Raw genomic sequence first — 10,974 nt, 5'->3', positions numbered from 1 at the left:
CAAGCTGGCTAGTAAAGGTGGGGGCTGAGGTTGGTGCTACCACTGATGATGTCACGGCGCGGCGACAGTCATGATTGGGTCTAATTAGAATTTGCGGCAGCAAATAGATAGGCTCCCTGCATGATTGGATTCAAAGTGGCTGGTGCCAAAAATCGCAGAGGTGCAGAAAACTGGAAGCCTCTACATAACGCCCTTGCGAGCAAGAGAGCTCAGTGCGAACTGTCAAGCTGTGCTCCAAATACGATGCCACGGACAGGGAGCAAGCATACAGGACTTTCTGAGATAATCTTTTTGCACTCTGAGATTTAGCAGCAAGAGGTATTCCCTTTATAAAAGTACGAAGGGAAGTAAAGAACGCCCCAATTACTGACAACGACGTCGTGGTTTTGAACTGAACTGAGGCAACAACTTCACTGAGACAACTTCGCACGCTTCATCAAATTGTACTGCTCTGCGAGTGATCTTGCCATGGCATCGGTTCTTGGTAACAACACCCGCGCATCCGGAACACCAAACAGCCAAGTGAAATGCAAGTTCAAACGGAGAAGGAGGCGGAGATCGAAAAGAAAAGGTAAACTTTTTAGTGGCTCCGGCTTTTTTCACGCTTGAGGGGAATGACAGAGGTCGTGCGCACCTTGACAAATCCTAAGACACCTGCGACAGCATTGCGAGTCAGATATTTAGCGGAAACCTAAACACACGCTAGCGATTTGAAATATTTTAGCCATTGTTATGAAGGAATTTGTGGTATATATTGTCTGTCTTTATTCGGTCGTGCGTCCTGCTGTCTCAATTAACAAACGCGTAAACCTTCTGGTTTGTGTCGCGCTAAGGTCGCCTCATTGTCCCCCATCGCCATGGTCAGCCTTCTCTAAACTTTCCAAACAAAGAAGCGCCTTTGATATTACGTCCACTAACCGTTATATATGCAATAGCTTAATGCAATATCTTAATATTAACTACGCCAACGCCAAAGGTATTGTTTTGTGAAATCCTTTACATTTTAAGCACATCAATGTGGATGTCATATCTGTCGCCTTCTATGTTTCATGTGTCTGTAACCAATTGAACCAAAAAAGCAAAGGCTTTACAATTGAGAAAGCATATGAAGACGCCGCGAATGTCAAATTAAATATTCTTTTATTGGTTTCTTTTAATTCACTTAGTGGCGACCATTTCTAAATTCATCGGCGAGGAGCTATTCAGTTCACTGAATTAAAGAGTCCTATTCATAGAACTTGGAACTCCGGGGAATACCGCGGTAGAACAAGGGCATCTGTTTAGTACCTCATATTAGTATACATGACCGTAGCCTAATGTTCCTGACCGAAAGTGCCCCTCACATGAGGAGCTATCTATCAGCATTCCTCTCTCCTCCTTTAGTAATATTGCCTTCAGCAGATGGTCTATGTGGAAGAGATGTCTTTTGACTTTAGTTGGAATGAAATGCACACATGCAGACACCAATCTTTATTTATTTTATTGTTTACATAAAAGAGGGTTAAAGAGGCAGTTTACAGTTCTGTATGTATAATGAAGGGAGGGAAATAGTTTATAAATGTAGATGAGAATGATAAACTACCCAAAAAAGAAGTTTCAAACTGCACTGTTTGATTTTAGAATAACTTGTTGCAAATCATCACTCCTTCACCCTCACGCTGCCTTCTAGGAGGAAGCAAAAATGGCGGGAGTGGAGCTACAGCCCACCTCCAAAACGGACAGGCATACCCTGTCACTGCTTCCTCCTTTGCCTATGTCGAAGTCAAGGAGATAAAAGCAACAGCAGATAGAGGGAGTAGATTGGCGTGGTAGATGCGAAGGCATGGCGATGGTGCTCCATCTTATTCTGATGGCATGGTGATGTACGAGCAGGTTTGTCAGGGTCAGGCCCAAGAACGGCTCTTCGCTCTCCCGTGACAAGTTTGTGCCGTATGTTACGACCCCTCCAGCGGCTTATCGTGTCTGATGGCAGCCATGGTGGGACACAGGCTGGATGGGCCGACAAGCTTCCATTGATCAGCGCCTGTTTGGTCCTTTGCTCATTTTTGCCTGTGCTTTCATTCTGCAGTATTTTCTGTGGAGTTAAATTAGGGGCAATGTGATTCAATTCTGTCCAAATGTTATGTGATAGAGTAGTAGTGTATAATTTAATATGTTTATTGTTTGTTGTTGTTTTATGTCTCAGTGTCATCTTGGTTATCCAGTTTTATTTGTATTTACTTGTTATCAGTTGTCTGGTTTTAGTGCAATGCATGGGCATGCATGGGCATGGAATTTCACATTTCAATTTTAAACAGTCAATAACACTAACCAAAGAAGAAACATGCATGCCATACCCTACATTTCTTGTCTTTTGTGTGTACTTTGCCTGTAGCCATACAGTGCTGGAGTGCATTATCAGCACAGAGGTTTTTTAAACAGCGTTTCATTAGCTCGTTCTATAGTTCACACTAGATTGCCCACAGACTGTGGCCTTTTCTTCTACCCACCAGTATTAATAACCCAAGTAATTGAGACAAGAAAGACAAATGCATAAAATATAGCAGCCAGGCAAATATATTTGCATAATGGAAATGACAGAATTGGTTACAGAACATTAAGCATTGCGTATGAACAGGCGAGAGCATTGCTGAAGAGGCCATTGCGTTATATTTCCAAATGGCTACTTTGCTTGCTGAGTTGATGCAGTTTGATGCCATTGGGTCCAAGAAACAGGTTCTCAGACTGTGTGATGTCTCGTCAGTGTTCTGCACTCACAAAGGGCTTATGTTAGAAAGGTCGGCCGTTTCCTAATGCAATGACCAGATTGATGTCATCATGCATTGAAGAGGTCAGAGAGGTCCTGTCACATTATTTATTATTTAGTAATAAACACATTTTGCACAATATTTGTTTTAATAACAATATGGTGCAGTAAAAATGTGTGTTTCATGTTTGGTTTTTTTTGGTCAACAGACAATACTCTTTTGTGCCGAGTATTTCAGACAATTAATCCGCCGAACTCAGATTATATCACCAGATTGTTTTAACCATTTTGATAATGGAGATGGTCACATAATGCCCTATTTGTGTGTCTTGTTTTTTCACATATTCATCTCTCTGAAAGCTCAAACAATTATTTTTATACTTCTCTTGGCAAAAGAGCAGCATTTCTGGGATTAGGGTGACTTGGTATTTGAAGGTCTAATCCACTGGAAAAGCAGGGGATTACCATGGGATGGCCGGTGTATTAAACTCGTGTGTGTATTCAAATGGATGTAAGCAGATTTTTCTGCTGATTTCATTAGATCTACCATTTGTTATTGTTCTCTTTTTTTCTTCTAGCGATAGCATTCAAGTAATAGTAGTAAAGTGTTCTTGACTGTAATCATTTTTTTTTTTTAAAAACACAATGTGGATTAGTCTCAGAATCTAGGGCAGTTCTCTTGATCAGACATGTGGTTTTCTCACCCCCTATCATAAAATATCATATTCCTAGAAGCAGTGTGTGCGTAAAGATCCACTGTCATTAATTTCTATATATATATATATATATATATATATATATATATATATATCAGGATGTCATTTATCATAACACAATTTGTAAAAGGGCAATAATCACCACAGTCATCGCTAGTTTTCAATTATTAGTCCATTTCGTCTGTACATTATTATTTTTTTCTCTCTCGGCAGTGTGTGTGTGTGTGTGTTTGTGTCTGTGTATGTGTATGTGTGTGTGTGTGTGTGTGTGTCTGGTGTGTGTGTGTGTGTGTGTCCGTGTACTGTATGCGTGTGTGTGTAAGGCAGAGAGAGGGGGAGCGCATGCACGCTGATACAGAAGCACGTGTGTTTGTCAGAGAATTGCATATTGTTTGAGCTTCATTAGTCTTTGTCAGAATAGTGCAGTCTGTTGAAATCTATTTGCTTCACTTCATCATGTCTGTAAATAGTAGAACAGACTTGTGTATGTTTTTTCAGCTTTAATTAATCACACTGATAGTGATTTAGCCCCAGAATTATAAAGAGCAACTTAGTGACAAACTGTCTCAAAGCACATTCTCGATGCCTTTTAAATCCTGTCAATGAAGTGCTGTGCGTTTTCCCTTAACTCTTCTCTTGTCTATCTACTCTCGTGAAAAAAAACAACTCATCAAGGAATAAATTATTACAATTATATATATATATATATATATAAATTCATTTTTTTTCTTCAATTTCTTTATTATGCAGTTTTTCCTAGAATTGATCCCCTGAGAAACAGGTACAGTATAGTGTGCACACCTCTCAGTCTCATGATAGTTGATTGTGTCCCTGGCAGACAGACAAATTCCCTCCTGTTCGGCAGACAGACAGTAGAAGCCCTCACCGCGTGGGATGCACTAAGTTGCAATTACTGTTTGCTTGCTTCCGTGTTGATGGCTGGGCTCCCAGGGGTCGAGGGGTCAGTGCGGGAGCAGGCAGACCAACGGCATCACCAAGCTGCTGCTGCTGCAGAGCCATTAGAGAGCAGGACAGGCCTCTCCCACCGAGTGCGCGAGAGCGAGACCCGTCTTCCCCCACATTATGACCCCTTAAGCAGGGACAAGACCCCGGAGACGTGGGGGAAATCATGGTGACCACATCATGTTTTTCATTGTGACGCTTTCAATACTGCCTATACGACTCTTGTGGGCTTTCTTTGTGCTTCCTTACCCCCCCCCCCCACACACACACACACACACACACACACACACATACATACATACACGCACACCTTCCAGATTTGAATCTTCTTGTTGTGCTGACAGAATTTAATGAAGTCCCTCTTTCCTGTTCTTCTGCTTTATTTATGTCTTTCTGTCGTTGTATTTCCTGTTCTGTCATGAAATTCAGAGGATCATCATCACTTTGTCTGATTCATTCACTGGTATTACATTGCATATATTACTGTTCTGTACCTGGTCTGCCTTCCAGTAATACCAGCGCACCTACATTTTGCAAAAACCATGAAAAAAAGCTATCACTTTCACATTTTATTAATTTCGCACATTTGTATCAATGTCACCTATATTCTGATATACCTTGTTTTTGAACCAGGCTGAGCGACACTGAATAAAATGCAGAGATTTTGCTTTCATGTTGCTAAGAGCACATCTGAGCGCATTAGATGTTTGAGAAGAGATTATGTTAAATGATGTGGGTTGGATCTAAAAACAGAGTTATCACCAAGTGTAAGAGTGTAAACTCAGTTCGTAGGCAGAGTGCAAATTGTATTACGTGAAATAGAAGTGAAGGAAAAAAACAGATATCATTAAATTAATGTACCAGTGATGGCTGTGAAGTTGTTGAAAGTGGCTTTGTGAGAAATAAATAAATTACACTGAAGTAGTTAATGAAAATAATGGCATGGCAACAGTTTTTTTTTTTACTTTTTAGTAAAAATATCCTGGTTAAGACTGAAGAACTGATATTTGGTTTAGGACACTCTGTCCTCTATTGAGCATTTATCCAAGAAGTATGGAAGAGAGGTTATTACAAGGGAATGGCGGCTGCTCTCTCTCCCTCTGGAGGACTCCAGATAAAATGACCAAGGAAGGAAATAGCACAACTTTACAAATTAGCATAATTAGCAATTATCTCATAATGGCACCTCTTGGCTTCTGAGACTTGGCTCTCGAATTTCTACTTAAAGTTCAGTGAGGAAAAGCAAATTTAATGCCAAAACGTCTCAATAACACAGCCGAGGTGCTTAGGTGATTGCTTGACTGAAGTTATAGAGAAAATAAATCTGCAACATTAGCTTCACTAAAACAGAATACCAGGCATGTCCTGTTTCTGCCGCTGTCACTCACAGAGTATATTCACCCTTCCCAAATGTTATTCACTTTCACTTCATTGTGCATTATGTCGAGACACATTTTTATTATCAGTGTTAAATGGTAATTGCTATCAATATACCCTGTGCTGCAACAGATTGAAGGTAGTACATTTAAATATTTAATGTCATAATTCACTGCCTCTTTCAGCTGTGTGATACAAGAGGGGAGACTTGTGGCAGATATGAGAGGAGTGTGAAGGGGGTCACTTAATGGCCATCCTTAATGTTCATTTTCGAATGTTCGTAGATAATCTGTGTTGTGTGCTTAAGAGCCATTTCAGCTGTCACCCCACATAAGAGGAGCACTGTAATATCAACACGAGTGCACAGTGTACATAAACCTACAATGGCTATGTAGGGCATGAATCAATTAACTAAACCCAACTGGGGTGGGTTGACATTATAGTATGCTGTGGTAAGTTATTACCACTCTGGAGGTATGGGGGCATTTAGGGTTGTATGGAAATGAGGACAGGAGGACTCCTAGAACATTGATAGATTGTGGTTAATCAGCGTATGTAGACAAGCACAAATACAATTCATGATGCAATTTTAGCTATGATTTCTACACACTGCCTGTGGTCTTTTAAATAAATATTCCCCTTTCATGTCCACCTTTAGCAGTGCAAATCTGCAGTGTCAGACAAGAGTGGATCCTAATATTAAGAGATTTACTGGCTTGATGAGGGTGGCAGTGAGAGTGTATGAAAACTCCAGCAGATTCATTATTCAGCTCACAGGCCACATTAAATAACAGTTTTCCTTCCGCGTGTGCGGCAGTAAATCCCCTCTCATCCATCGATTCCCACATCCTTTAGGGCCTTTTGCCGTGCGGCCGGGCTTATCAGCCAAATCCTTTAAAAGGTATTTAAAAATATTTGTCTCCATAAACTGTTTCTGATGTAATACCACAGTCCCCTGCAACATTTTTTTTTTTTAATCTCTGCAAAAAGTAAATGGGTACATTAGTGTATTTCCCCACATTCTATTCATATTCCAGCTCTGTCTTTGTGTTGTTAATTTCCTCACATTTCATTTGGAAAGCTTGTTCAGATGGGCCATGTTGTTATAATTGCATTCAAACACTGCTAGTTCCAATCACTCCATTTCCTGCGATAGCCTGGAGTACATTCATTTTTTTTTTCAGTCGGTCTGTCCTGGGAGTGTATTGGTGCTCTCACAGTTGGATTCACTTGAATTGTTTGCACATCCTCGTGCAGTGGTAAAGGCCCAGGTCTAACATGGATTGATATTCCCCCAACAAGGTGGTTCTCCCGCCTCTGCTGAGGCTGCAGTGCTGCGCTGTGCTGGGTTAGGTTGAAGGATACTTGGGACCTGAGGCTACACATGGTACTCAGAATAAAGGGAAAAGCTCAAGCCGTGTGCCCCGCTGGATAAACCCTGTTGTTGTCAAATGGCCAGAGCAAAATGTAGACTGCGTTGCGCTCCCAAAACACAGCAGTTCATGTAAGATATTAAGATGTTTTATCCCACTCTTGGGGATTATTGTGCGTAACTTGCACAAACAACAAGGTGTGATGTACAACACCTTTTATAATGAGATTGCGCACTGGCAGGGAAATTGTCACATGTATCTGTTGTTTGTAGAGGAACTGAGTATTCTCTACAGCATATTCTATGTTCTGCGTAGGAATACAACAATGAGGATAGAAGACAAAGGCTTAATAGAGCTTGTGAGGTTTGTGACGAGTGTGCAGATTTGAAGAGGGGCTAAAATAATAATAATAATAAATGTTGCTGTGATGTGTGCTGACAATGACTAAGGTAATCCCCACTTCCTGCTCACAGGGGGAGAAAGAGGATCATTGTCCTTGTATTTTCCCCCATTAGTGTGATGGAGGCTCATTTTAATTTGAAAGGACCAGCAGGATGATTAGAGAGGCCTGAACTTGCTCGCCCACACACATACTGTACACACACACACACACACACACACACACACACATACACACATACAAACATACACACACATACACACATCGAGGGACTGACACACATGCAGGCACGCTATTGTATTGGCAGGAGCCGAGCAGGTCAGGTCAGGTGGGTGAACACTCCACACAGCGAAAGCTATTATCTTGTTGTCACCTGTTCTGGCACTTTCCCTCCTGTGTCACTCTGTAGGAGTTTCAAATCCACTTTGTTAAGAAGAAAAGAACTTTAAATAGTGCAGCGAGTGACATTTTCAGTCCTTCATATAGACAGGTATTAGTAACACTTCACACTGCCTGTGCCCACAGCAATGAAGGAAGAACTTTGTCTCCTGTGAATGGTTAAAATGAAACATGTGAGTGGAGATTATGGCCTTTGTTTCCAAGAAAATCTAAATATCCACTGATAATCTTATTTGTATATCTTTGTTGACATTATATTTGCACATGGCATGTAGATAGATATAGTGTATATTTAGTATATTTTTTTACTTATGCTGATACTGGTTTTGCATTTGTAAAAGAGTGGTAGCATTAGTGGTGGAACTAGAGCCTCCATCTTCAAAATAAAGGACTGGCTGTCCAGCCTGCTGCCTGCATCCTCATCTTAGGTGAACAGGTGATAAATGTCTACTGCATATATATATATATATATAGAGAGAGAGAGAGAGAGAGAGGTCCCTGTGTGTGATGTGAGTCTGTGATGCATATGATGTATGAGCACTTGCTGTTTTAATGTCCATGAGAAGGGCCACTGATGTGACGACAGTGGAAATTAATCTCTCTTAGAGCAGCCAGGCCGGCACCGTGTTTGCATTTCTCTCAACTCAGGGCCAAGCACTGCTCCACTTGATTAGGAATAATGATTTTGTTTTGATATGAATTATTTTTAATTTTATTTAAGGGCATATTCCACCATACACACACACACACACACACACACACACACACACACACACACACACACACACACACACACACACACACAAACACAAACACAAACACACACACATAATCCAGACCACTCTAAGGAAATTTAATGATGTGAAACACGGATTTTCATCACATCTAATGTGCACTGAGCAAAAATGAGTTATGTGCTGGGAACATAATAAGCCAAATAAACAAAAATAAATGAAAACCACAGAATAAGAATATACTCAGAGTAAACACTCACTGTGACCATTTGTGCGGAAAGGCTGGTGTGTTGTATTGATTTTGATGAGGGTCACGGAGGTGATGGTGGCCACGCATTAGGCTGTTCATCAGCCTCATTTCTCTCCTCTGAAGACAGACGTGAGGCTGACAGAATGGCCTCTGGGGCCCTGGACCCAGGTGCCGCCTCCTCGCAGACACGAGCGCTCAAGCTGCCTGCCGACGGATGCAGGAGACAGGCTCCAATTAGATCACATCCCTGTGTCACGCTGCAGAGGTGAATGAGAAGATCAAATCATAAGTGAATCCAAATGTGAAGTATACGTGAATCAAAGCATGTTTAGCTACTTTCCCACTATTTTAGCGTTTAAAAACAAATAGTTTTTAACTAAATGTTTTACTAAATACAATGAACATCATTTCATTCGGAACGTTTAAGAAATGAAATAGGCCTTGAGAAGTTGAAATAGATATTGCTGTTGGAAATAAAAAATAGATATGGGTTTTTTGAAGAAAAAAAAGAACAAATCTAGTAAAAAAGTGCCGCTTCCTCAGGCGTTCCTCTTTGGAGTTGGAGGGTAAAGCTCCTTCAGTGACCTCTCAGTGTGATTTATTAGACAGCACTTAAGAAGGGAGTTGGGGGATGTCTGGGGTAATAAACGCTCCAGTCCTCCCGCTCACACTCCACAGAGAGAGCAAAGTCCTGTCCCTCGCTCTCATTAGAGCCTCATAATGAAGTTGCTGGTCCAACATGAAGGTCCAGACCCCCGTCTGCCTGGTCTCTGTGTCTTGTAAGCCAGTATTGTAATTTGAATGGTGGTACCAGACAGTCTTCTCCCATACCACGCCTCAGTGGCTAACCACAAAAAGAAAGGGATAAAAAGTAGGAGAAATGCCTGTTAGTGTTATCTGCTGCTGCTAGAGCAGGAAGGTCTTGCTCCTCGATCACAATGCAGATTTGTGGTGCGTCGGTGACCAATCCATTTTTCAATGTGGCCTCTAGCCGGAGATAAATGAACAGATGTCTATTGATTTCCTTTCCTGCTTTAGTCACACGCCTTGTTTACACCTGACAAAAAGGACTTTAGTGCGCCGAACAATTATTGGAAGTAACGTGTGTTATAATTAGCCTCAACCACTTTTTTCCCATCTGATCCAATCAGCAGTTGGCAGGAGTGTTGCTAAGCCACTAATTTCCTGTGTTGTTGTTGTTTATGGCTTTTTTATTTGCTAGCTTCCATTCGGGTAGTTCAGCTGAAATGTAGCCCTGCATCAGCGTTAGATCAATGCAGCCTATGCACTTGCCAAGGGCCCCCACCTCGTCACTTAAGTGTATATAGAGAGCACTTTTAACACAAGACTGTATCGACTCTCCCTCAGGCTGCCACACACCAGCCAACTGTTGTCCATTTCACCGTAATTTGCGTCTCATTACTAGCATGGGCTGTGATTAATATACATATGACACCTACTGCTTGGTGGGTTACACTTCAGCTACGGGAAGAAAATCGGCATGTCAGTTCTTTATTTTCCGTTGTAACAAATGTTCATCATGCCTGAAACACAAAGGCTTGTACTCTTTTATTTCAAAATGGATTCGATCAACAAAATGCTTGTTGTTGTAGTTTCGGAGAACTTGATTTTTTCCCCTTTCATCTTGAATCATAAAAAAAAAAAATGCCCCCAATGGCTTGTCATCTTTTTTGTGTCTCCGATTCTATTTGACAAGATCACAAAAGCCCCAAGCGCCTTCACAAGATTTCTCTCACCAGCTGCTTATTAAGCTATAAATATCCATATAAAACCAGTCTAGCTTGGCACCATCACGCACTAATGAATGGAGTCAAGTGGCGCGGAGCAGATATGCCCTCACATGCATGCTGTCACAAGTCGTTTAATTGAACTTCCCCAAATGGTCCCATTGTTTTAGAGCTGTCTCCCCATCTCCAATAGACGCACGCACACAAACATACACACTTGTATTAATGTGCATACACATCTTCACACACACACACACATACACACACA

The 10,974-nt window shown here is 41.3% G+C and overlaps 1 protein-coding gene across 1 annotated transcript in view; it reads left to right on the top strand.

The window, feature by feature from the left end:
• The first annotated feature begins 204 nt into the window (after window positions 1-204).
• adarb2 (adenosine deaminase RNA specific B2 (inactive)) overlaps window positions 205-10,974 on the top strand; it is a 121,564-nt gene continuing 110,794 nt past the window's right edge. The window contains exon 1 of the mRNA XM_042068505.1: window positions 205-571. Within this exon, the coding sequence (XP_041924439.1) occupies window positions 469-571 (103 nt within the window). The 5' untranslated portion in view covers window positions 205-468. The remainder of the gene's footprint in view (window positions 572-10,974) is intronic.

This window comes from Alosa sapidissima, chromosome 17, assembly GCF_018492685.1.
Source record: "Alosa sapidissima isolate fAloSap1 chromosome 17, fAloSap1.pri, whole genome shotgun sequence".
Classification (NCBI taxonomy): domain Eukaryota; kingdom Metazoa; phylum Chordata; class Actinopteri; order Clupeiformes; family Clupeidae; genus Alosa; species Alosa sapidissima.
The sequence above is the reverse complement of the archived record's forward strand: the minus strand, read 5'-3'. Positions and strand labels throughout refer to the sequence as shown.